The sequence below is a fragment of the Macaca fascicularis genome, chromosome 14 (genome assembly GCF_037993035.2).
Source record: "Macaca fascicularis isolate 582-1 chromosome 14, T2T-MFA8v1.1".
In the NCBI taxonomy this organism is placed as follows: domain Eukaryota; kingdom Metazoa; phylum Chordata; class Mammalia; order Primates; family Cercopithecidae; genus Macaca; species Macaca fascicularis.
In genome coordinates, this window is record NC_088388.1 from 82197353 (window position 1) to 82224922 (window position 27570).

At 39.3% G+C, this 27570-nt stretch overlaps 1 protein-coding gene across 17 annotated transcripts in view; it reads left to right on the forward strand.

Annotated features, from left to right (window-relative positions):
* ANKRD42 (ankyrin repeat domain 42) overlaps positions 1-27570 on the forward strand; it is a 196541-nt gene that overhangs the window by 30073 nt on the left and 138898 nt on the right. For 12 of the 17 annotated variants that reach the window (XM_074014921.1, XM_074014922.1, XM_005579229.4 and 9 more), the window contains 4 exons: positions 2380-2505; positions 17497-17602; positions 22180-22355; positions 26933-27059. In XM_074014921.1, the coding sequence (XP_073871022.1) occupies positions 2380-2505; positions 17497-17602; positions 22180-22355; positions 26933-27059 (535 nt within the window). The remainder of the gene's footprint in view (positions 1-2379; positions 2506-17496; positions 17603-22179; positions 22356-26932; positions 27060-27570) is intronic. The other 5 variants (XM_074014930.1, XM_074014929.1, XM_074014932.1 and 2 more) reach the window with 1 other exon arrangement.

A 27570-nucleotide genomic window follows, 5' to 3' on the forward strand; every position in this document is an offset into this window, starting at 1 on the left:
TGCCGATACATTCATCCAGATTCTTTATTATAAAATACTTTAGACAAAAATGTGTAGAGGTTTGTTGCAGTGGCGCATGCTTGTAATCCCAGAACTTTGGGAGTCTGAGGTGAGTGGATTGCTTAAGCCCAGAAGTTCAAGACCAATTTGGGAAATATAGTAAAACCCTATCTCTACAAAAAATACAAAAATTAGCTGGATGTGGAGGCATCCCTGTAATCAGCTACTTGGGAGGCTGAGGTGGGAGGATGGATTGAGCCCAGGAAGTCAAGGCTACACTGAGCCTTGATTATACCTCTGCACTCCAGCCTGCATGACAAAATGAGACCCTGTCTCAAAAAAAAAAAAAAAAAAAAAAAAAAAAATGAGCAGTGAATCACTAAATTTAAGAATAAAATATAGAGGCCAGGTATGGTGGCTAACACCTGTAATCCCAGCTACTTGAGAAGTTCAGGCAGGAGAATCATTTGAACCCGGGAGGTGGAGGTTGCAGTGAGCCAAGATCATGCAATTGCACTCCATCCTGGGCAACATGAGCAAAACTCTATCTTGGAAGAAAAGAAAAGAATAAAATATAGAGTTGAAGCCCTTTGGATCTCTCTCCCTAATTACCATCACCTTTTCTTCCTCCTCAAGGGTAAACTATTATTTTAGATTTTTCATTCCATTCTGTGGTTTTATATTTTAGTTGTGTATATGAGTTGGGGTCTCACTATGTTTCCCAGGCTGGTCTCAAACTCCTGGCCTCAAGTGATCCTCCTTCCCCAGCCTCCCAGCAAAGCACTGGGATTACAGGCATGGGCCACTGCATCCACCCTGTGTTGTTCTTTATGTGCATTATTTTTTATTGTTGTATTGTTATTTTTATTGGTTTCTCCTTCAAGTATTTTCCGTCTGTTCAATCTGCAGATATAGAACTTGCAAATATGGAGGGCCAGCTGTGCATCTATACACATACATGCGTACACACAGACACACACACACACACACACACAACTGAAAGCACCTAACCTTATCCCTAGCATATAGTTGATGCTTAATAAAATGTCTTTAATGATAGTAACTACATAAACTGAGTCCTTACTAAAAATGCCAGACATGGTAGTAAGCACTTGCAAGGATTGCATTGTTTTGTCTTTTTTAAAAATAAGATCTTCTTGATACTTGGATACCAAAGAATTGCATAATTTTACCCTCTCAACAAATCTGAAATGTGACTTTTCTCATTTTTACATATGGAAATAAACAATCTAGAATAGCCAAAGAATATTTTTAAAATAACAAAGTTGGAAGGACTTAACACTACTTGATTTTAAGACTTACTATATTGCTACAGTAATCAAGGCAGTGTGTAGTAATGGCAAACAGACATACAGATAAGTAAGACAGAATACAACAAAGACCAGTAAGAGTACGGCATGATGGTGCATCCCTGTAATCCTAGCTACCTGGGAGGCTGAGGCGGGAGGATTGCTTGAGCCTAGGAGTTCAAGGTTACAGTGAGCTGTGACCACACCTCAGTGACAAAGTGAGACCCTATCTCTAAACAAAACAAAGCAGTGTGACAACTATTTACATAGCATTTCTATTGTATTAGGTATTGTGAGTAACGTAGAGATTATTTAAAGTATATGGGAGGGAGGATGTGCATAGGTTATCTGCAAATATACCATTTTATATAAGGGACTTGGACATCCACAGATTTTGGTATCTTTGGGAATCCTAGAACCCTTAGGATTCCAAGGGATGACTCTATATGTATGTGCACATACACACTTCTTATCTGCTTCTAGTCTATTTTGCTGTCTTCACTGTCTTGCAAGTAGAGAAGGAGCGGTCTGTGTAACCAGGTTCAAGCGATTCTCCTGCCTCAGCCTCCTGAGTAGCTGTAATTACAGGCATGAACCACCACACCCAGCTAATTTTTGTATTTTTAGTAGAGATAGGGTTTCACCATGTTGGCCAGGCTGGTCTTGAACTCCTGACCTCAAATGATTCACTCACCTCAGCCTCCGAAAGTGCTGGGATTACAGGCGTGAGCCACCATGCCCAGCTTCCAAGTGTGTCTTTATACAAAGGGTTTTAAATGACCATCCCCTGTGTTTTGTGGTGGTATGAGAGAGAAAGAGAATGTGGCTAAAAATTGTCCTGGTACAATACTTCTGGCATGTTTGAAGTCCTGAGGGGAAAAAGAGTAGAATGATTAGTAATAATCTTATTTGATAATTCTCTTTTTACTGCTAGTCATCAACTGAACTCATTCCATTACAACAGCCTTTTATTTGAGAAAATATTGAAACCTGAAATATATGACAGCTTAAGACAGGGAAAAGAATAAACTCTGATATTTATTGAAATGCTGAATTTTTTTATTCATAGCTTTAGCATTTCCAGGTCATGTGGCTGCCTTTAAGGGTGATTTGGGGATGCTTAAGAAGTTAGTAGAAGATGGAGTAATCAATATTAATGAGCGTGCTGATAATGGATCAACTCCTATGCATAAAGGTGAGTTATGATTTCTCCTTTCAGTTTGGATACAATAGCTGCTGAGTTATTAATCTTTTAAAGTAAATATCAATCAGAAACACATGAAACATAAAACTTTTTTCTGATGCCCTAGCAGATATCAGTCTACCTTGTGTGGTATATAGAATGCCTAATTCTCTATTCAAGTGTAATGTTTCTTTTATGATGCCAGATATTCATGCATTATCTTATTCAAGGGTAATTCCAATAAAATTTCTATAGCGACATTGTTATGTTAGTTAAATGTGAAATGTACTGCTAGAGAAGTTTCTTAGGATAACATTTTTTAAATGACCTTTTAATTAATACTAAAATAGAAATCATCCCTCTCTCTCTCTCTCTTTTTTTTTTTTTCCGCAGACTGGGTCTTGTTCTGTCACCCAGGCTTGGAGTGCAGGTGGAGACCTCCTGGGCTCAAGTCATCCTCCCACCTCAGTCTCCTGAGTAGCTGGGATTATAGGCATGTGCCACCACACCAGGCTAATTTTTTGTCTTTTTAATAGTGATGGGGTTTCACCATGTTGGCCAGGCTGGTCTTGAACTCCTGGCCTCAAATGATCCACTTGCCTTGGCCTCCCAAAGTGCAGGATTACAGGCGTGAGCCTGGCCTGATGGCAGGTGATTCTTACTAAACTCTTAGAGTAAAATGATAGTAGGCTTATTAATATAATCATGTGTTTAAATTGGACTCTATTTCACAAATTAACTTCTGGCAGTCCTCAGATCATATATTATGTTCCCATTGGTTAGGCTTTTAGCTTACATTGTTTAATCCATAATGTATCTCAAAGTATAGAATCTAAGCACTATGTGTAACAATAGTTTTATAAGCAGGGGAAATGGGAAGAGATGGGATGCAGAGGATGTTTTCTCCTACACAGAAAGAGTCCACAGATTGGTGAGCTCTGTGCCCTATGTTTGGAATATCTCACTCCATCCATTTCTGCTGGTCATCCAGGAGTTAAACTCTCTACTGTGAGATATGTGTATGGGGAGGAGGCTTAACATGTACATAAAGTTTTTTTTTTTTTTTTTAAATTATTATTATACTTTAAGTTCTAGGGCACATGTGCATAACATGCAGGTTTGTTACATATGTATACTTGTACCATGTTGGTGTGCTGCAACCATCAACTCGTCAGCACCCATCAACTCGTCAGCACCCATCAACTCGTCATTTACATCAGGTATAACTCCAAATGCAATCCCTCCCTCCTGCCCCTGCCCCCTCCCCATGATAGGCCCCGATGTGTGATGTTCCCCTTCCCGAGTCCAAGTGATCTCATTGTTCAGTTCCCACCTATGAGTGAGAACATGCGGTGTTTGGTTTTCTGTTCTTGCAATAGTTTGCTGAGAATGATGGTTTCCAGCTGCATCCCATGTCCCTACAAAGGACACAAACTCATCCTTTTTTATGGCTGCATAGTATTCCATGGTGTATATGTGCTACATTTTCTTAATCCAGTCTGTCACTGATGGACATTTGGGTTGATTCCAGGTCTTTGCAAACATGTATGTTTGCTGCAATAAACATATGTGTGCATGTGTCTTTATGGCAGCATGATTTATAATCCTTTGGGTATATACCCAGTAATGGGATGGCTGGGTCATATGGTACTTCTAGTTCTAGATCCTTGAGGAATCGCCATACTGTTTTCCATAATGGTTGAACTAGTTTACAGTCCCACCAACAGTGTAAAAGTGTTCCTATTTCTCCACATCCTCTCCAGCACCTGTTGTTTCCTGACTTTTTAATGATTGCCTTTCTAACTGGCGTGAGATGGTATCTCATTGAGGTTTTGATTTGCATTTCTCTGATGGCCAGGGATGATGAGCATTTTTTCATGTGTCTGTTGGCTGTATGAATGTCTTCTTTTGAGAAATGTCTGTTCATATCCTTTGCCCACTTTTTGATGGGGTTGTTTGTTTTTTTCTTGTAAATTTGTTTGAGCTCTTTGTAGGTTCTGGATATTAGCCCTTTGTCAGATGAGTAGATTGCAAAAATTTTCTCCCATTCTGTAGGTTGCCTGTTCACTCTGATGGTAGTTTCTTTTGCTGTGCAGAAGCTCTTTAGTTTAGATCCCATTTGTCAATTTTGGCTTTTGTTGCCGTTGCTTTTGGTGTTTTAGACATGAAGTCCTTGCCCATGCCTATGTCCTGAATGGTATTACCTAGGTTTTCTTCTAGGGTTTTTATGGTATTAGGTCTAACATTTAAGTCTCTAATCCATCTTGAATTAATTTTTGTATAAGGAGTAAGGAAAGGATCCAGTTTCAGCTTTCTACTTATGGCTAGCCAATTTTCTCAGCATCATTTATTAAATAGGGAATCCTTTCCCCATTTCTTGTTTTTCTCAGGTTTGTCAAAGATCAGATGGCTGTAGATGTGTGGTATTATTTCTGAGGACTCTGTTCTGTTCCATTGGTCTGTATCTCTGTTTTGGTACCAGTACCATGCTGTTTTGGTTACTGTAGCCTTGTAGTATAGTTTGAGGTCAGGTAGTGTGATGCCTCCAGCTTTGTTCTTTTGACTTAGGATTGTCTTGGCAATGCGGGCTCTTTTTTGGTTCCATATGAACTTTAAAGCAGTTTTTTCCAATTCTGTGAAGAAACTCATTGGTAGCTTGATGGGGATGGCATTGAATCTATAAATTACTTTGGGCAGTATGGCCATTTTCATGATATTGATTCTTCCTATCCATGAGCATGGTGTGTTCTTCCATTTGTTTGTGTCCTCTTTTATTTCACTGAACAGTGATTTGTAGTTCTCCTTGAAGAGGTCCTTTATATCCCTTGTAAGCTGGATTCCTAGGTATTTTATTCTCTTTGAGGCAATTGTGAATGGAAGTTCATTCATGATTTGGCTCTCTGTTTGTCTGTTACTGGTGTGTAAGAATGCTTGTGATTTTTGCACATTGATTTTGTATCCTGAGACTTTGCTGAGGTTGCTTATCAGCTTAAGGAGATTTTGGGCTGATGATGGGGTTTTCTAAATATACAATCATGTCATCTGCAAAGAGGGACAATTTGACTTCTTCTTTTCCTAACTGAATAGCCTTGATTTCTTTCTCTTGCCTGATTGCCCTAGCCAGAACTTCCAGCACTATGTTGAATAGGAGTGGTGAGAGAGGGCATCCCTGTCTTGTGCCAGTTTTCAAAGGGAATTTTTCCAGTTTTTGCCCATTCAGTATGATATTGGCTGTGGGTTTGTCATAAATAGCTCTTATTATTTTGAGATACATTCCATCAATACCGAATTTATTGAGGGTTTTTAGCATGAAGGGCTGTTGAATTTTGTCAAAGGCCTTTTCTGCATCTATTGAGATAGTCATGTGGTTTTTGTCTTTGTTTCTGCTAATATGCTGGATTACGTTTATTGATTTGTGTATGTTGAACCAGCCTTGCATCCCAGGGATGAAGCCCACTTGATCATGGTGGATAAGCTTTTTGATGTGCTGCTGGATCAGGTTTGCCAGTATTTTATTGAAGATTTTTGCATTGATGTTCATCAGGGATATTGGTCTAAAATTCTCTTTTTTTGTTGTGTCTCTGCCAGGTTTTGGTATCAGGATGATGTTGGCCTCATAAAATGAGTTAGGGAGGATTCCCTCTTTTTCTATTGATTGGAATAGTTTCAGAAGGAATGGTACTAGCTCCTCCTTGTACCTCTGGTAGAATTCAGCTGTGAATCCGTCTGGTCCTGGACTTTTTTTGGTTGGTAGGCTATTAATCACTGCCTCAGTTTCAGAGCCTGATATTGGTCTATTCAGGGATTCAGCTTCTTCCTGGTTTAGTCTTGGGAGAGTGTAAGTGTCCAGGAAATTATCCATTTCTTCTAGATTTTCTAGTTTATTAGCATAGAGGTGTTTATAGTATTCTCTGATGGTAGTTTGTATATCTGTGGGGTCAGTGGTGATATCCCCTTTATCATTTTTTATTGCGTCTATTTGATTCTTCTCTCTTTTCTTCTTTATTAGTCTTGCTAGTGGTCTATCAATTTTGTTGATCTTTTCAAAAAACCAGCTCCTGGATTCATTGATTTTTTGGAGAGTTTTTTGTGTCTCTGTCTCCTTCAGTTCTGCTCTGATCTTAGTTATTTCTTGCCTTCTGCTAGCATTTGAATGTTTTTGCTCTTGCTTCTCTAGTTCTTTTAATTGTGATGTTAGAGTGTCAATTTTAGATCTTTCCAGCTTTCTCTTGTGGACATTTAGTGCTATAAATTTCCCTCTACACACTGCTTTAAATGTGTCCCAGAGATTCTGGTATGTTGTATCTTTGTTCTCATTGGTTTCAAAGAACATCTTTATTTCTGCCTTCATTTCGTTATTTACCCAGTAGTCATTCAGGAGCACGTTATTCAGTTTCCATGTAGTTGAGCGGTTTTGATTGAGTTTCTTAGTCCTGAGTTCTAGTTTGATTGCACTGTGGTCTGAGAGACAGTTTGTTATAATTTCTGTTCTTGTACATTTGCTGAGGAGTGCTTTACTTCCAATTATGTGGTCAATTTTGGAATAAGTGTGATGTGGTGCTGAGAAGAATGTATATTCTGTTGATTTGGGGTGGAGAGTTCTGTAGATGTCTATTAGGTCTGCTTGGTGCGGAGATGAGTTCAATTCCTGGATATCCTTGTTAACTTTCTGTCTTGTTGATCTGTCTAATGTTGACAGTGGGGTGTTGAAGTCTCCCATTATTATTGTATGGGAGTCTAAGTCTCTTGTAAGTCTCTAAGGACTTGCTTTATGAATCTGGGTGCTCCTGTATTGGGTGCATATATATTTAGGATAGTTAGCTCTTCCCTTTGAATTGATTCCCTTTACCAGTATGTAATGGCCTTCTTTGTCTCTTTTGATCTTTGATGGTTTAAAGTCTGTTTTATCAGAGACTAGGATTGCAACCCCTGCTTTTTTTTTGTTCTCCATTTGCTTGGTAGATCTTCCTCCATCCCTTTATTTTGAGCCTATGTGTGTCTCTGCATATGAGATGGGTCTCCTGAATACAGCAAACTGATGGTCTTGACTCTTTATCCAGTTTGCCAGTCTGTGTCTTTTAATTGGACCATTTAGTCCATTTACATTTAAGATTAATATTGTTATGTGTGAACTTGATCCTGTCATTATGATATTAACTGGTTATTTTGCTCGTTAGTTGACACAGTTTCTTCCTAGCATCGATGGTCTTTACATTTTGGCATGTTTTTGCAATGGCTGGTACCGGTTGTTCCTTTCCATGTTTAGTGCTTTCTTCAGGGTCTCTTGTAAGGCAGGCCTGGTGGTGACAAAATCTCTCAGCATTTGCTTATCTGTAAAGGATTTTATTTCTCCTTCACTTATGAAACTTAGTTTGGCTGGATATGAAATTCTGGGTTTAAAATTCTTTTCTTTAAGAATGTTGAATATTGGCCCCCACTCTCTTCTGGCTTGTAGAGTTTCTGCCGAGAGATCTGCTGTTAGTCTGATGGGCTTCCCTTTGTGGGTAACCCGACCTTTATCTCTGGCTGCCCTTAAGATTTTTTCCTTCATTTCAACTTTGGTGAATCTGGCAATTATGTGTCTTGGAGTTGCTCTTCTCGAGGAGTATCTTTGTGGCGTTCTCTATATTTCCTGAATTTGAATGTTAGCCTGCCCTACTAGGTTGGGGAAGTTCTCCTGGATGATATCCTGAAGAGTGTTTTCCAACTTTGTTCCATTTTCCCCCTCACTTTCAGGCACCCGAATCAGACACTTTCAGGCACCCGAATCAGGCACCCGAATCAGACGTACATAATCCCATACTTCTAGCAGGCTTCGTTCATTTCTTTTTCTTCTTTTTTCTTTAGATTTCTCTTCTCGCTTCATTTCATTCATTTGATCCTCAATTGCTGATACTCTTTCTTCCAGTTGATCAAGTCAGTTACTGAAGCTTGTGCATTTGTCACGTATTTCTCGTGTCATGGTTTTCATCTCTGTCAGTTTGTTTATGGCCTTCTCTGCATTAATTATTATAGTTATCAATTCTTCCACTCTTTTTTCAAGATTTTTAGTTTCTTTGCGCTGGGTATGTAATTCCTCCTTTAGCTCTGAGAAGTTTGATGGACTGAAGCCTTCTTCTCTCATCACTCGTCAGAGTCATTCTCCATCCAGCTTTGATCCGTTGCTGGCGATGAGCTGCGTTCCTTTGCAGGGGGAGATGCGCTCTTATTTTTTGAATTTCCAGCTTTTCTGCCCTGCTTTTTCCCCATCTTTATGGTTTTATCTGCCTCTGGTCTTTGATGATGGTGACGTACTGATGGGGTTTTGGTGTGGGTGTCCTTCCTGTTTGTTAGTTTTCCTTCTAACATTCAGGACCCTCAGCTGTAAGTCTGTTGGAGATTGCTTGAGGTCCACTCCAGACCCTGTTTGCCTGGGTATCAGCAGCAGAGGCTGCAGAAGATAGAATATTGCTGAACAGTGAGTGTACCTGTCTGATTCTTGCTTTGGAAGCTTCCTCTCAGGGGTGTACTCCACCGTGTGAGGTGTTGGGTGTCGGTCTGCCCCTAGTGGGGGATGTCTCCCAGTTAGGCTACTCAGGGGTCAGGGACCCACTTGAGCAGGCAGTCTGTCCCTTCTCAGATCTCAACCTCCGTGTTGGGAGATCCACTGCTCTCTTCAAAGCTGTCAGACAGAGTCGTTTGCATCTGCAGAGGTTTCTGCTGCCTTTTGTTGTTGTTGTTGTTGTTGTTGTTTATCTGTGCCCTGTCCCCAGAGGTGGAGTCTACAGACAGAGGCAGGCCTACTTGAGCTGCTGTGAGCTCCACCCAGTTCGAGCTTCCCAGCAGCTTTGTTTACCTACTTAAGCCTCAGCAATGGCGGGTGCCCCTCCCCCAGCCTCGCTGCTGCCTTGAGGTTAGATGGCAGACTGCTGTGCTAGCAATGAGGGAGGCTCCGTGGGCGTGCGACCCTCCTGGCCAGGTGTGGGATATAATCTCCTGGTGTGCCCGTTTGCTAAGACCCTTGGTAAAGTGCAGTATTGGGGTGGGAGTTACCCTATTTTCCAGGTGTTGTGTGTCTCAGTTCCCCTGGCTAGGAAAAGAGATTCCCTTCCCCCTTGCGCTTCCCAGGTGAGGCGATGCCTCGCCCTGCTTCAGCTGTCACTGGTTGGCCTGCAGCAGCTGACCAGCACTGATTGTCTGGCACTCCCTAGTGAGATGAACCCAGTACCTCAGTTGAAAATGCAGAAATCACCTGTCTTCTGTGTTGCTGGCGCTGGTAGCTGGAGACTGGAGCTGTTCCTATTCGGCCATCTTGCTCCGCCCCCAAGTTTTTTTTTTTTTAATGTGGTTTCTTGGAGCAAAACCCCTGTATGAGTTTACTAGGGCTGATATAACAAAATGCTGCAGACTGGATGGCTTAAACAACATAAATTTATTTTCTCAGAATTCTGGAGGCTGGAAGTCTGAGATGAAGGTGGCAGCAGGTTTGGTTTCTTTTGAGGCTTCTCTCTTTGGCTTATAGAAGGCCTGCTGCCTTCTTGCTATACCCTCACATAGTCTTTCCTCTGTGCATGACCATATTTGTGTCCTGATTTCCTCCTCTTGTAAGTAAATTAGTCAAATTGGATTAGGGCCCACCTACATCACCTTATTTTTCCTTAGTTACCACTTTAAAGGCCCTATCTCCAAATACAGTTGCATTCTGAGGTACTGGAGTTTAGGACTTCAACATATGAATTTTGAGGGGAACACAATTCCTCCTATAACACATCCATTTTACAGTCCCCATTTCATATCCTAGATATGTTTTTGATTGCTAATGTGTGTGTGGGAGTGTTATTTAGACACAGTAGCAAAAGATAGGCTCACTCATGGTGCTCGTAGTGCATCTTTGTGGGGACAGTAAATTAAATTTCATTGATGGCTAGTTTTTAGCCTGTCCTAGTCATTTCTTCACCACTTGAACTGAGAGAGAAATGAGGGATCTGGAAGCAGGTTCTAAAGAGACTGTTCTACAACAACAAGGTGTTTTTAATATAGATGTTGGAAGGTGGGAAGGTGAACGTGATGAGGAGCCAAAAGAGTTTGCTTTTCACCCTCTCTTCATGAGTCCATCCATCAAGTATACCTACGGCTAGGAGTGGATCAGATGGTGTGGTGGAGGGGGATGGGGACATTTATCGTTTTTTTCTTTTTAAATTTTGTGGGTACATAGTAGGTGTATATATTTATGGGGTATGTGAGATGTTTTGATACAGACGTGGAACATGAAATAGTCACATCACGGAGATTGGGGTATCCATCCCCTCAAGCATTTATCCTTTGTGTTATAAACAATCCAGTTACCTTCTTTTAGTTATTTAAAAATGTATAATTAAGTTATTATTGACTATAGTCACCCTGTTGTGCTATCAGATAGTCTCACTCTGTTGCCCAGGCTTGAGTGCAATGGGGCGATCACGACTCACTGCAGCTTTGACATCCTGGGCTCAGGGGATCCTCTCACTTCAGCATCCTGAGTAGCTGGGACTACAGGCACATGCTACTATGCCTGGCTAATTTTTTGTATTGTTTGTAGAGACAGGGTTTTGCCATGTTGCCCAGGCTGGCCTCAAACTCCTGACTCAAGTGATCCGCCTGCCTTGGTCTTCCAGAGTGCTAGGATTACAGGCATGAGCCACTACATGCAGTCCCATGCTTTCTATTTTTTGGTACCCTTTAACCATCCCTACCTCCCTCTGACTCCCCTACTACCTTTCCCAGTCTCTGGTAACCATCCTTCTACTCTTTATGTCCATGAGATCAATTGTTTTGATTTTTAGATCCCACAAATAGCTGAGAACATGCAAAGTTTGTCTTTGTGTGCCTGACTTATTTCACTTAACATGATGATCTCCAGTTCTATCCATGTTGTTGTTTGAGACAGAGTCTTGCTCTCTCGCCCAGGCTGGAGTGCAGTGGCGCAATTTCGGCTCACTGCAACCTCTGTCTCCTGGATTCAAGCAATTCTTCTGCCTCAGCCACCTGAGTAGCTGGGACTACAGGGGTGTGCCACCACGCCCTGCTAATTTTTTGTATTTTCAGTAGAGACAAGATTTTATCATGTTAGCCAGGGTGGTCTTGTTTCCCTGACCTCGTGATCCGCCTGCCTCAGCCTCCCAAAGTGCTGGTATTACAGGTGTGAAACACTGCGCCCGGCTAATCTTAGTCTTTTTTTTTTTTTATGGCGGATTAGTACTCCATTGTGTATATGTACCACATTTCTTTATCCATTTATCTGTTGGTGGACACTTAGATTGTTTCCAAATCTTCCAAATCTTAGCTATTGTGAACAGTGCTGCAACAAACATAGGAGTGAAGGTGATATACTGATTTCCTTTCTTTTGGGCATATACCCAGCAGTGGGATAGCTGGATTGTGTGGTAGCTCTATTTTTAGTTTTCTGAGAAACCTCCAAACTGTTCTTCATGGTGGCTGTACAAATTTACATTCTCACCAACAGTGTACGAGGGTTCCCTTTTCTCCACATCCTCACCAGCGTTTGTTATTGCCTGCCTTTTGGATATAAGTCATTTTAACTGGGGGGAGATGATATCTTATTTGTAGTTTCGATTTCATTTCTTTGATGATCCATGATGCTGAGTACCTTTTCATGTGTCTGTTTGCCATTTGCATGTCTTCTTTTAGAAATGTCTGTTCAGATCTTTTGCTCATTTAAAAATCAGATTATTGGTCTGGGCACGGTGGCTCACGCCTATAATCCCAGCACTTTGGGAGGCCGAGGCGGGTGGATGATGAGGTCAGGAGGTCAAGACCATCCTGGCTAACACGGTGAAACCCTGTCTCTACTAAAAATACAAAAAATTAGCTGGGCGTGGTGGCGGGTGCCTATAGTCCCAGCTACTTGGGAGGCTGAGACAGGAGAATGGTGTGAACCCGGGAGGTGGAGCTTGCAGTGAGCCAAGATCTCGCCACTGCACTCCAGCCTGGGTGACAGAGCGAGACTCTGTAACAACAACAACAACAACAACAACAACAACAAACAATCAGATTGTTAGAGTTTTTCCTATAGAGTTGAGTTTCTTATGTATTTTGGTTATTAATCCTTTGTTGGATGGGTAGTTTGCAAATATTTTCTCCCATTCTGTGGGTTATCTCTTCACTTTGTGGGTTGTTTCCTTTGCAGTGCAGAAGCTTTTTAACTTGATGTGATCCCATTTGTCCATGTTTGCTTTGGTTGCCTGTGCTTGTGGGGTGTTGCTCAAAACTCTCCAGACCAATGTCCTGGAGAGTTTCCCCAATGTTTTCTTTTAGTAGTTTCATAGTTTGAGGTCCTAGATTTAAGTCTTTATTCCATTTTGACTTGATTTTTGTATCTGGTGAGAGATAGGGGTCTGGTTTTTTTTCTTCTGCATATGGATATCCAGTTTTTTTCCAGCACCATTTATTGAAGAGACTTTCTTTTTCCCAGTGTATGTTCTTGGCATCTTTGTCAAAAATGAGTTCACTGTAGGTGTGTTTGTTTCTGGGTTTTCTATTCTGTTCCATTGGTTTATGTGTCTGTTTTTATGCCAGTATCATGCTGTTTGGTTACTATAGCCCTATAGTATAATTTGAAATTAGGTAATGTGATTCCTTCAGTTTTGTTCTTTTTGCTTAAGATAGCTTTGGCTATTCTGGGTCTTTTGTGGTTCCATATAAATTTTAGGTTTTTTTTTTTTTTTTTTTTTTTTTTCTATTTCTGTGCAGAATATCATTGGTATTTTGATAGGGATTGCAATGAATCTGTAGATTGTTTTGAATAGTATGGACATTTTAACAATATTGATTCTTCCAGTCCATGAACATGGAATATCTTTCCATTTTTTGATATCCTCTTCAGTTTCTTTCATCAATGTTTTATAGTTTTCACTATATAAATCCCTTACTTCTTTGGTTAATTCCTAGGTATTTAATTTTATTTATGGCTATTATAAATGGGATTACTTTTTTGATTTCTTTTTTGGATTGTTCAATGTTGGCATATAGAAATGCTACTGATTTTCGTATGTTGATTTCATGTTCTGCAACTTTACTAAATTTGCTTATCAATTCTAATAGGTCTTTTTGTGTGGGGTCTTTAGGTTTTTCCAAATATAAGATTATATCATTAGTAAACGGGGATAATTTGACTTCTTCCATTCCAATTTGGATGCCCTTTGTTTCTTTCTCTTGTCTGATTGCTCTAGCTGGGACTTCCAGTACTGTGTTGAATAATAGAAAGTGGGCATCCTTGTGTTCCAGGTCTCAAAGGAAGGGCTTTCATATTCAGTAGTATACTAGCTGTAGGTCTGTCATATATGACTTTTATTATGGTGAGGTATGTCCCTTCTACACCCAGTTTTTGAGGGTTTTTATTAAGAAGGGATGTTGAATTTTGTCAGGTGCTTTTATCAGCATCAGTTGAAATGATCATATGGTTTCTGTTCTTCATTCTATCGGTATGTATCATATGATTTGCATATGTTGAATCATCTGTGCATCGTGGGGTAAATCCTGCTTGGTGATAATGAAATGATCTTTCTAATATATTGTTGGATTTGGTTTGCTAGTATTTTGTTGATGATTTTTGCATCAATATTCATCAGATATATTGGCTTGTAGTTTTATTTTTTGATGTGTCTTTGTCTGGTTTTGGAGTCTGGGTAATACTGGCCTTGTAGAATGGGTTTGGAAGTATTCCTTTCCCTTATATTTTTCAGAATAGTTTGAGTAGGATTGGTATTAGTTCTTCTTTAAATGTTTGATAGAATTCAGCAGTGAAGCCATCAGGTTCTGGGCTTTTTTTTTTTTTTTTTTTTTTTTTTTTACTGGGAGACTTTCTATTATGGCTTTGATATCATTACTCATTATTGGTCTGTTCAAGTTTTGGGTTTCTTCCCGGTTCAATCTTGGTAGGTCGGATGTGTCTAAGAATTTATTTCTTCTAGATTTTCCAATTTATTGGTATATAGTTACTCAGAGTAGCCACTAATGAGCCATTGAATTTCTGCAGTATCAGTTGTAATATCTCATTTTCATTTCTGATTTTATTTGTTTGGATCTTCTCTCTTTTTTTCTTAGTTAGTCTGGATAAAGGTTTGTCAGTTTTGTTTAACTTTTCAGAAAAATACTCAGCTGTTTCATTGATCTTTTGCATTGTTTTCTTCATTTTAATTTCATTTATTTCTGCTCTGATCTTTATTGTTTCTTTTCTTTTACTAATTTTGGGTTTGGCTTACTCTTGGTTTTCTTGTTAAGATGCATCATTAGATTTTTTGTTTGTTTGTTTTGAGATGGAGTCTCACTGTGTCACCCATGCTGGAATGCAGTGGTGCGATCTTGGCTCAGTACAACCTCCACCTCCCAGGTTCAAGCAATTCTCCTGACTCAGCCTCCCAAGTAGCTGGGATTACAGGCACACACCACCATGCCCGACGAATTTTTGTGTTTTTAGTAGAGACAGGGTTTCACCATGTTGGCCAGGCTGCTTTCGAACTCCTGACCTCAGGTGATCCACCCGCTTCGGCCTCCCAAAGTGCTGGGATTATAGGCATGAGCCACAGTGCCTGGCCTCATTAGATTTTTTATTTGAAGTTTTTTCTCTTTTTTGATGTAGGCGCTTAAAACTACAATATTGCCTCTTAGTACTGCTTTTGCTGTATCTCATAGGTTTTTATATGTTGTGTTTCCATTATCATGTGTTTCAAGAAATTTTTCAACTTCCTTCTTAATTTTTTCATTGATCCTCCAGTCATTCAGAAGTACATTAAGACATTAGCCTTTTCTTGGGTACCATCTGTATGTTTATACTGTACTAAAATTGGTCATATAAAAGTTGATATCTGTTTATAATTTAATTCATGTTTCTCACATTTTGTCAGACTGCCTTTTCCTTTAGTTTTAATTGCATTTAGGAGATAAGCTGTGGTATTTATTATTGAGGCATTCTTCTTAGTTATTTAATAATTGTTTAGATCTATGACTTCCCCTTTTTAAACTTGCTCTTAAATCATAATTATTTCAAGTCATTTCTTAAAAATTTCTAACACCTGTATAATTTTGTCTTGTTCCTTATAAAACATTGGTCAAATTAGTCAACATATCCTAATCAATATTCAGTAAAAATCTTAGGTAAATCCTTTTATTGCATTTCATTGTAGATATATAACTTAACCTCCCTCCCTCCTGTTTTTAAACATTTCCCATGTGATAAAATGAAATGTTGGGCTAAATTCATTCTGTCTTGTAAAATTCAGCATTATCCATGCTCATAAATATGATTTTGTGACTCTTAATGACAGAAAGATCAATATGTTGCCATTTTTGTCTAAAGTGGGGTTATTAATAGAAGTCTGAGAAATTGTGAAGTTTCTGTGTTAGTGGGTTAGATAGGCTGTAGGAGAGAGAGAAGCCCCAGACTCTGTGGGAAAGAGAGAAGCCCCAGACTCTGCAGAAGCCAGCCTGTAATTTGGCAGATGGCTCTGAGGCAGAGGACAACAGAACAAGAGTTCTTACAGACTTGCCAGCTGGGCTGTGGGACTGTAGTGATAGGGTTATTTAGTCCCTTGATATTGCTCTGTGTCCTCTCTGTTGCCAGTAATGGAGGTGGGTTTGCTTTTTAAAGCACCAAATAAATACCAAAAGTTCTCGCTCTTTGATTCATTTTGTAAGGTCATGTATACATATTCAGCACCAACCATGTGCCTGTACTGTGAGCCAAAATGAGATCTGGACCTTACTGTTAAAGAGTTACATAATTATACCATAAAAGAACTGAGATTTCTTTTAAGATAGGATGCAATTAATGGCAAAAAATAATTAGGTTGTTAAAATACATGTCATAGGAATAGGAATTGAAGGGTGAAGAAGTTGCTAAGGATCAAATTATTGAGGAACTGTTCATAGGGATTTGGTAATAATACCTGATGTTTATATACTACTTTACAGAGTGAAAAACTCTTATCACATTTAATCCTTACTGCAGTTTTATAAAGCAGCAGTGTGCTTTGCTTATGAAATAATCATCTATGTAAAAGATGAGGAAATTGATGTTTAGAGAAGTCAGGTGGCTTGACTGAGGTTAGATATATAGCTAGTAATAGCAGAGCTGAGATTTCATTTTTTAAATGTATTCATTCACTCATCAACTCTATTTAGACATTTATTGAGGGTCTATAAGTTGCAGCCACTTGCTGTGTTCTGGGGATATGAAGATTACAGCCTTGTCCTCACATCTTATTGTTTAAAAGACTTAAACTCAAGTCTTTCTTTTAAGTCTATTCTGTTTGTTTTCTTCAGCTTCCTTGAGTTTCAAGATGGATAAAGAAGAATAGTTACAGGTTAAATGAGCACATTGTTGAGTGATTGGCTTTAGGTGGGAAGACACATTAAGCAGAGTTGTGAAGGTGACAATAAAGACAGCATGTGTTTTGAGGTAAAGATTTGGACAAAGGTGGTAAACAGTTGAGGTAATCAAGTGTGGTTTTACAGGCCTATAAATTTTGAGTTGTAAGAATCAGAAGAATACATATATACTATACATCTATCATATAAATATATGCTGAAGCAAGACTTTTTGAAGTCTGTGTAGGTTCTTATGGTTAGAATGTGCTCACGTTCTTGTGAAATACAAGATTGGTTAGAAGCTATTTATAGTAGGAGATAAGTGCTGGATAGTATTAGAAAAGCCTGGGTTCTAGTTTCAAACTACTTTTTACTAGCTGTGTGATTTTAAATAAATACATAAAAAAACTTTTTGAGTTTCAGCTTTTATATCCGTATGTAAAATTATCTGTATGGGGCCTGAACACAGTTGATTAAATGTTTGTCTAATGAATAAGTAAGTGAAATAGAGAAAATAATATTTGCCCAACGTACTTTTGCCAGTTACTGCAAGGATCAATACTTAGGTAAGTACTCTATAATGGTACTATCCAAAATTTTAGAAAATTGTTACTTATAACTTTTTTTGTAATTCCTGTTCTTTTTCCTTTTTTTGAACAGCTGCTGGACAAGGCCACATAGAGTGTTTGCAATGGTTAATTAAAATGGGAGCAGACAGTAATATTATCAACAAAGCAGGGGAGAGACCCAGTGATGTGGCAAAGAGGTATAAATCTGTCTTCTTTACTCCTTTCTTTTGCTTTTAAAGTTTTGCATATACTTTCTTGGACTCAAAAATCTCTGAAGATTTGATGGAATTTTAGAGGACTCAATCAAATATAGATGGAATGACAATTTTCAAGCTGAATTTACAGCCATCATTATATCAGCTTTTCTCTTTAAAGCAGTAATTCTCAACTGGGAGGTAATATTTTCCCCTTTTCTCATGGGAGGGGTCTTTGGAAATGCTGGGGAAGGAGACCCCCAACTGGAGGTCAGGAGACCTTCACCAACTGGAGGTCAGGTCTAGGAATGCTAAATATTCTGCAGTGCTCAGAACAGTAATGCACTATTTGTCCCATCCAAATGCCTGTAGCATTCCCTGTTAAGAAATGCTATGTGATAAAAATAAATAGCATTAATAATAGAAAAATAAATGACATGGATTTTGAAACATATTTTGCAGTTTACATCTGAATTAAATATAGCACGTATTATTAAACATAGCCAGCTCATTCAAGTTAGGTTCTCAAGAAATATTTAGTCCATCTGTTTGTTCATTTGGTTGTTTTTTCATTCAGCTTCCCATATATTTACCATGTTCCAAGTTCTGTGATTAGTGGTAGAAATACAAAGGGGAGAAGACACAGTCACTGCCCTCAAGGAGCTTACAGTATTGTGGAGAGAGAAATATGCAAATAAAATTCTTATTAATTCTAATCATTATACTGTATTACATGGTATGTGTAAGGTACACTAAGAACATAGAAAAAAGTCTTTCTGTTGGAAAGTTGTAAGGGAGAAACTTTAATACAGAGGATGGTAAAAGTTATGAAGGAAACTGCATGGGGACAGAATTTAGATAGAGGTCAAAGAAAAAAACTTTTTTTTTTGAGGAAGAAACTTTTATGTTGATACTTGTAAGCGTAAGTGTAAACCTAAGGAGGAGTTGTAAGATAACACCTTGTATGTTTGAAGAACTGCATGTGGAGTAGAAAGCTGGAATCTAAACTAGGAGTATGGGCTAACAATGGCAGATGAGGCTTGACAGTATGCTGTGGTCCAATCATTTGCTAAGTTGCCATGCAACTTTTGTTTGTGAGCTCATGTTCCCTACAATTTTGTTTATGGAATTTCTTTGATGCCTTGGAGTGTGGTTTTGTTGTACCATGTACCTGGGATCATTATCAACTCAAGTCGATTTTATTGGTTTAAAATGACTTTATTAAGGTATAATTGACATACAATAAAATGCATATATTTGTACGGTACAACTGATGAGTTTTGATATGTGCATATCCTGTGAAACCATTACCACAATTAAGATAGTGAACATATTCTTCACCCTCAAAGTCTCCTGCCACTTTATAATCTCTCTCCCTTTGACTGCTCCCACTGATCTGCTTCCTGTCACTGTAGATTAGTTTGCATTTTCTAGAGTTTTATATAAATGGAATCATACAATATATATTTATGTCTGGCTTCTTTCACTCAACATAATTATTTTGAGATTCATCTATGGGTATTAGCAGTTCATTTCCTTCTTACAGATGAGTAGAATTCCATAGTATTCCATAGTTCAATTATCCACTCACAGGTTGAAGGACATCTTGATTGTAGTTCATTTCCTTCTAACAGCTGAGTAGAATTCCATAGCATTCCATAATTCGATTATCCACTCACAGGTTGAAGGGCATTTTGATTGTATCATTTTTTGGTGGTTATGAATAAAGCTGCTGTAAACATTCCTATACAGGTTTTTGTGTTAACATGTTTTTAATTATTTGGTAAATCTATGAGTAGGATTATTGGGCCATATGCAAAGTGTATGTTTAATTTTATAACAAACTGCCAAAGTGCCTTCCAAAGTGGCCATACAGATTTGCGTTTCTAGGGGCTGGGTGCGGTGGCTCATGCCTGAAATCCCAGCACTGTGGGGGGCCAAGGCAGTGGATCACTTGAGGTGAGGAGTTTGAGACCTGCCTGGCCAACATGGTGAAACCCCATCTCTACTAAAAAAGAAAAATTCAGGCTGGGCACGGTGGCTCACGCCTGTAATCCCAGCACTTTGGGAGGCTGAGGTGGGCAGATCACCTGAGGTCGGGAGTTCGAGGTCAGCCTGACCAACATGGAGAAACTGCGTCTCTACTAAAAATACAAAATTAGCCAAGCATGGTGGTGCACGCGTGTAATCCCAGCTACTCGGGAGGCTGAGGCAGGAGAATTGCTTGAACCCAGGAGGTGGAGGTTGCCATGAGCCGAGATTGCACCACAGCCTGGGCAGCAAGAGCGAAACCCTGTCTCAATAAATAAATAAAATAAAATAAAATAAATAAAATAAAATAAAATAAAATAAAATAGAATAAAATAAAATAAAAAAATTAGCCGGGTGTGGCGGCATGCACCTGTAGTCCCAGCTACTATTTGGGAGGCTAAGGCAGGAGAATTGCTTGAAGCCAGGAGGAGGAGGTTGTGGTGAGCCTAGATTGCACCACTGCACTCCAACCTGGTCCACAGAGCTAGACCCTCAAAAAAAAAAAACTGGCCTGGCGCGATGGCTCACGCCTGTACTCTCAGCACTTTGGGCAGCTGAGGCGGGCGGATCTTGAGGTCAGGAGATCGAGACCATCCTGGCTAACATGGTGAAACCCCATCTCTACTAAAAATACAAAAAATTAGCTGGGCGTGGTGGCAGACGCCTGTAGTCCTAGCTACTCGGGAGGCTGAGGCAGGAGAATGGCGTGAACCCGGGAGGTGGAGCTTGCAGTGAGCCGAGATCGTGCCACTGCACTCCAGCCTGGGTGACAGAGCGAGATGCCATCTCAAAAAAAAAAAAAAAAAAAAAATTGCATTTCTGTCAGCAACGGATGTCAGTTTCTGTTGTTCCACATTCTCACCGTCATTTGGTATTGTTAGGGTCTTTTTTTAATTCCAGTAATGAAATAGGTATGTAGTGGTAGCTCATTGTGGTTTTAATTTGCATTTTCTAATGAAAAATGATTTTGAGCATGTTTTAAATATACATACTTGCCATCTGTATATTTTCTTCGATGAAGTGATTATTCAGATCTTTTGCCCACTTTAAAAAATTGAATTGTTTTCTTGATGTTGAGTTTTAAAGGTTCTTTGTATATTCTGGATACTAGTTCTTTCTCAGATATATGCTTTGCAAAGATTCCCTTTCTTACCAGTTGTATCTTGTTTTTTCATTCTCTTAATGTCTTTGAAGAGCAAAATTTCTTACTAATTTATCCTTTTATGGATTATGATTTTGGTGTCATATCTAAAGAAGTCTGATTAACACAAAGTCATAAAATTTTTCTTTTATGTTTTCTTTTAGAAGTTATATAGTGTTAGCTTTTATATTGGGGTCTGTGATCATTTTGAGTTAATTTTTGTATATGATATGAAGTATGAGTCCAAGTTCTTTTTTTGCATATGGATATCCAGTTCTAGACTATTTGTTTAAAAGACTATCATTTCTACACTGCCTTTGTCAAAATCAGTTCTCGATGTATGTGTGGGCTTAATTCTGAACTATTTTATCCATTGATCTATTTGTATATTTTTGTATCAACATCAAATAGGTGATTGAATACTATAGGTGTATCTGAAGTTTTCCATAATTTCTGGGCCCACATTTTTTTCTCATGCACCAAAATGCTTGGTGTGGGTGTAGTGTTATTTTAGAGATAACTTTGAATCTAGCGTAAAGTAAGCACTCAGTAAATGACAGTTGTGAAATTACAACCTAGTAGTAGAGATAATGAATTCTATAAACCTTACAACTTCCTGCATATGTTTATTACTATGTCTTTAATGATATGCAGTACCTGGTAGGAGGTAATGTGCATGTTTGGTTATGTAAATATAAGAAAACAGGATTTAAGGTTTTTATGTTTAGTAATTTTTCAAGTTGTAAGAAAATATATTAAAAATTCCAGTTAGAAAAATTGTGGAAAAATATGCAGGTTACATACAATCACAACAACAACTCCAAAACTAAGAGTACCTTACTGGAACCTTCATAGAGATGCAGGAAAGATTAAGGAGAATTAGAAAACATGAATGGAAAGGTCGTCATTTTTTCATTAAATTTCAAAGTCATACCAAATGCTTTGGCTTGAGGAAGGGTGAAGATAGAGGGGGCTAGAGCTATATTAATAGTTAGCCCTAAAACTGAAATGAAAATGAATTCTATAATCTAAATTAGGCCAAGAAAAGGCAATAACTGTAGGTAATCAAGGAGGGTGGTTCTGGGTCTTCTATTCAGTTGAGCAGCTCTGCTTGAGAGCATACCACATATTCCTTTGATATTGGATCTCCATTCCCAGTGTATTTTTGCCAGTAAAAATTATGGAATCAGTGTTTAATATGAATAATTGTCCTTAGTGTCAAGTAACTGAGTTTCTCATATAGTTGAATATATGTCAAATTGTCACTGACCTTCAGATTTTGGCTCCTTGGCTGGTGAGTGGATTGATGGCAGAGTGTACAGAGTGTAATTCCCTAAGTTAAGTGCAAGCTGCAGTTTCAGTTTCAGGAAGATTGTGGATCTGGTTAGTTATTGATTCTTTTCTACAGGTTTGCCCATTTGGCAGCAGTGAAGCTGTTAGAGGAGCTACAGAAATATGATATAGATGATGAAAATGAAATTGATGAAAATGATGTGAAATATTTTATAAGACATGGTGTTGAGGGAAGCACTGATGCCAAGGATGATTTATGTCTGAGTGACTTGGATAAAACAGATGCCAGAAGTAAGTATGCTGCCTCTGTTGTGATTTATCCTTTCAGAAATAACATAGCCACTTTTTACCACAAGTTTGGAAACTATTCTAAAGACAAATACTGCCTACAAGTAAAATAATTTGATATTTTTGCAGGAACCAGAACTAATATAAGTTTTTGTACTAGGGTTGTTGAACATATAAAAAGTATAAGACATAACCTCTGTCCCTCAGGGGGTAGAAAGTTATATAAGAAAATACTCAAGTATTTTCTTTAGTGGATCAAGGAAACAGGGAAAGAGACATCTCAAGGATTTCCATGGTTAGTTGGCAAATGATTGTTATAGATAATAATAGCAACAAATATTTATTGTCTACTATGTGCCAGACACTGTTGTAGGTATTGAAATAATGGTGAACAATACAAAGGAACTTCATTTGAATGGTGGTAGTCAGGGGGAGGGTGATAAATAATTGGTAAGAAAATAGATATATAAAGAAAATAGGGTAGAGTGGTGCTATAGATAAGAAAGTCATTAGGCCTCTCTGAGGTGGTGATGTTTGAGCAGAGACCTGAGTGATAAGAATGAGTCATATTAAGATCTTGGAAGAACATGCCAGCAGAGGGAGCAGTGCATGTAAAGGCCATTATGTAGCATTGAGAATGGTTAGTGTGGCTTGAGTAGAATCCCTAAGAAAGTGGTGACAGGTTTGAAAGGTAAGCAGGGACCCAGTCAGATTATTTAGGGCCTAATAAGGATTTTAGTTTTAGATTTTTATTTGTTCATTTTTCCTCTTTTTTCACTACAAAATCTCAGCATATAAATTTTATTTTAAATAGAAAGCTATTGTTGGGATTCAGGGTGGGGAATGATGTGATCTGATTCACATTTAAAAACAGTGTCACTCTACCTGTTGAGTGGGTGATAGACTAGGAGGTGGACAAGAGCATAGCATTTCATATGGGGTATGAATTAGGTGGGAAAAGAACATACTCCACCTAACTATATAAGGTTGGATGAAGTTCCTGATATAATTATATCCTGATGCCAAGGATACTAAATTAGAATTGTACAAGAGCAGATGTAGAATATCTGCACAGATTTCCTGGGCTCCTAGAGTTCCTGATGTAGGCCTGTAACTACCAGTGATATGGGATATCTCCATTCTTGTTTTGCTTCCGCCTTTTTATACTAGAGGCTTTCATCACCATTTAAGAAGAGCTTACATTAACATTCTATGTATTCCCTTTAAGGCAATATTTATATATATATCCTGGTTCTTGAAAAAAATCAGCATCAGTAAGATCATACCTTGTTGGGAAGATAGAGTGAAAGCCAAGCCAAGATCTTGTTGGCCTTGACTGTTTTTGCCTCCAGATTTCTGGTGTTGTGGAAAGCCCATTTTCCTTCATAGGGCAAGAGTGGAAGCAGGGAAATCAGTTAGGGGGCTATGGCTATAGTTCAGGAGAGTTGTTTATGGCTTGGACTGGAGTGGAGATGATGGGGATAATGAGAAGTGGTGAGATTTGGGTGTATTTAGAAGAGAAAGATGATAGGATTTGCTGATAGATGTGGCTATGAGGTGTTAGAAAAAGAGGGTAATCAAGGATGACAGATTTCAGGCCTGGGGAATTCGGTGAATGGTAGTAAGTTTTTTCTTGTTTGTTTTGTTTTGTTTTTTTAGACAGAGTCTCACTCTGTCACCAGGCTGGAGTCCAGTGGTGCGATCTTGGCCCACTGCAACCTCCACCTCCCGGGTTCGAGTGGTTCTCCTGCCTCAGCCTACCGAGTAGCTGGGACTACAGATGTGTGCCACCATGGCCAGCTAATGTTTGAATTTTTAGTAGAGATGGGGTTTCACCATGTTGGTCAGGCTGGTCTTGAACTCCTGACCTTGTGATCTGCCCATCTTGGCCTCCCAAAGTGCTGGGATTACAGGCATGAGCCACCGTGCCCGGCCACACCACATTTTCTTTATCCAGTCTTCTGTTGATGGACATTTAGGTTGATGCTATGTTTTTGCTATGTGAATAGTGCTGTGATGAACATATGTGTGCATGTGTCTTTCTAGTATGAATATAGTGTGAATATAGTATGAATATACTATGATATATATTCCTTTGGGTACATACCAATAGTGGGGTTGCTGGGTCATGTGTTAATTTTGTTTTGAGTTCTTTGAGAAATTGCCAAACCGCTTTCCACAATGGTTGAACTAACGTACACTCCTAACAGCAGTGTATAAATGTTCTCTTTTCTCCACAACCTCCCCAGCATCTGTTGTTTTTTGACTTTTTAATAATAGCCATTCTAACTGATGTGAGATGGCATTTCACTGTGGTGTTGATTTGCATTTCTCTAATGATTACTGATGTTGAGCATTTTTTCATATGCTTGTTGGCTGTGTGTATGTCTTCTTCTGAGAAGCATTTCTTCTCTGTGAGGATTAAAATATATAAGGTACTTAGTGTAGTATCTCGACATCACAGACACTGCATAAATATATGATTTTTATTGTTTTCATTGGAAATTTCCTCTTTTGTTGAATTGAAATCTTTCTTCCTGGAGCTAATTCCAATTAATCTTAGTTCTTGCCTCTGAGGACCCCATAGAACAGGCTTTACGAAACACAGACTTTCAAATAATAAAGAAATTATTATATAAGCTAAATACTGCTCTTTCACTCTTTTCTTTTTTATCTTAATCCCCTCTACCTTCTTACTAGTGGTTATGGTGGTTCCCAAACCCGTCTGCCCTTTAGAATTGTCTGAGGAGCCTTTTTTTGTTGTTGTTGAGACAGAGTCTCGGTCTGTCACCCAGGCTTGAGTGCAGTGGCGCCATCTCGGCTCACTGCAAGCTCCACCTCCCAGGTTCACGCCATTCTCCTGCCTCAGCCTCCCGAGTGGCTGGGACTACAGGCACCTGCCACCACGCCCGGCTAATTTTGTTTTGTATTTTTAGTAGAGACAGGGTTTCACCGTGTTAGCCAGGATGGTCTCAATCTCCTGACCTCGTGATCTGCCCGCGTTGGCCTCCCAAAGTGCTGGGATTACAGGGGTGAGCCACCGCACCTGGCTACCCTTTTTTTTTTTTTTTTTTTTTTGAGACAAAGTCTCACTCTGTTGCCCAGGCTGGAGTGCAGTGGCATGACCTCGGCTCGCTGCAACCTTCATCTCCCGGGCTCAAGTGATTCTTCTGCCTCAGCCTCCCGAGTAGCTGGGATTATAGGCATGTGCCACCACATCCAGCTAATTTTTGTATTCTTAGTAGAGACGGGGTTTCACCATGTTGGCCAGACTGGTCTTGAACTCCCAACCTCAAGTGATCCGCCTCCCAAAGTGCTGGGATTACAGGCGTGAGCCACTGCTCCTGACCGAGGAGCTTTTATTAAGTACATATTCTTGAATTTGTAGGTCTGGAATGGGGCTCAAGCACATACATTTTTAAAAAGCATCCCATTTGATTCAGGTGTATGCAGTTTAGAACCTGCAGCTCTAACCTGTTGGTAGATAAATCATTGGTGTTAGGAAGAAGAGGCTGTGATTTGCTGAGCTGGTCCTGTAAAGCAGAGTTTCTCAACTTCTATACTCTTGACAATTTGGGCCAGATAATTATTTTGTTGAGGCAGGGTTTTCTGTGCACCGTGAGATGTTTAGTAGCATCCTGAGCCTTCGCCTACTAGATGCCAGCAGCACCTCCCTGTTCCCACTCCCAAGCTGTGACAAGCAAAACTTATTCAGAGGTTGCCAAATGACCCTTGAGGAAGAAAATCACCCCAGATAGAGAACCACTGCCATAAAAGATGGAGATGTCATGGTTCTGATAGTTGGAGAATAGTTCAGAGTATCTCTCAATATACTTCCTTCTCTTACTATTCTCTTGCATAGGTGCTACAAGTGACCAATCACAAAATTTGTGGCTGGTACTTATTTCAGTTTTTCTAATTTTCTGTTACATAGTAGATTGCACGTGGTCCTGTAATCCACCATTAGTCCTAAAACACTGCTAGTCTTTTTTTTTTTTTTTTTTTGAGATGGAGTCTTGCTCTGTTGTTCAGGCTGGAGTGCAGTGGCATGGTCTCGGCTCACTGCAGCCTCCGCCTCCTGGGTTCAAGTGATTTTCCTGCCTCAGCCTCGTGAGTAGCTGGGATTACAGGCATGCAGCACCACACTGGCTACTTTTTTTATTATTTGTAGAGACGGGATTTCACCACGTTGGCCAGGCTGGTCTCGAACTCCTGACCTCAGGTGATCCACCCGCCTCGGCCTCCCCAAGTGGTGGGATTACAGGCCTGAGCCACCGTGCCTGGCCAATACTGCTAGTCTTTTAAAACCTTCTTGTTCATAGCATTAATAGTCATAACAACCTGATACATGTTCCAGTAGCAGGGAAAGAATCCTCCATTTAGGTATTTCATTGCATGCTCATTTTAGTATTCTGTTACTTATATTTATCCTTCTTTGTATATACCAACCTTCCTCCACCCCCTCTCCAAACCATACAGACACTAGTCTAGAGGAAGAATATGCTCAAGAAGACCAGCACCCAGTGGACACATGAGCTGTTATATGTCTAACTAGGTTCCTATTCAACTCTGTTTTGCAGTGAGAGCTTACAAGAAAATTGTAGAATTGAGACACCTCCTGGAAATTGCCGAGAGCAACTACAAACACTTGGGAGGCATAACAGAAGAAGATTTAAAGCAGAAGAAAGAACAGCTCGAGTCTGAAAAGTAATGTCCTCAAAACTTTAATGATTTGTTTTTAAATACCTCTGTAAATGCCATGTGAGGGTTTGTTCATCAGCAACTTTTTCTTTCATCTTGCCAAAGGGTGTTAGGTTCCATCCTGCTTTTCTCCTAAGCCCCCAGATGGCAAAGGAGTTAAGATTTTTAAATAATTGTGATAAAATACACATAAAATTTACCATCTTAACCATTTTTAAGTATACCATTCAGTAGCGTTAAGTACGTTCCCATCGTTGTGCAACCAATCTCCAGAACTCTCTTCATCTTGCAAAACTGACATTCTAATGTGGTCTCTGAACATTTCCATCAGGCTACACTGCCCATTCATAAATCTAAGACTAGGTCTTATGTTCACTGATTATAGTACCCATCAGAGAATGCTCTTGCATCTAGAGGCAGTGAGCAAGTGGATGGTTGTCTCTACCTTTCACTTCCTGCACCCTAAATTGGCTCTCTGGATGATGGGTACCTCTCTAATTGCAGTTGGCTCTCTGTA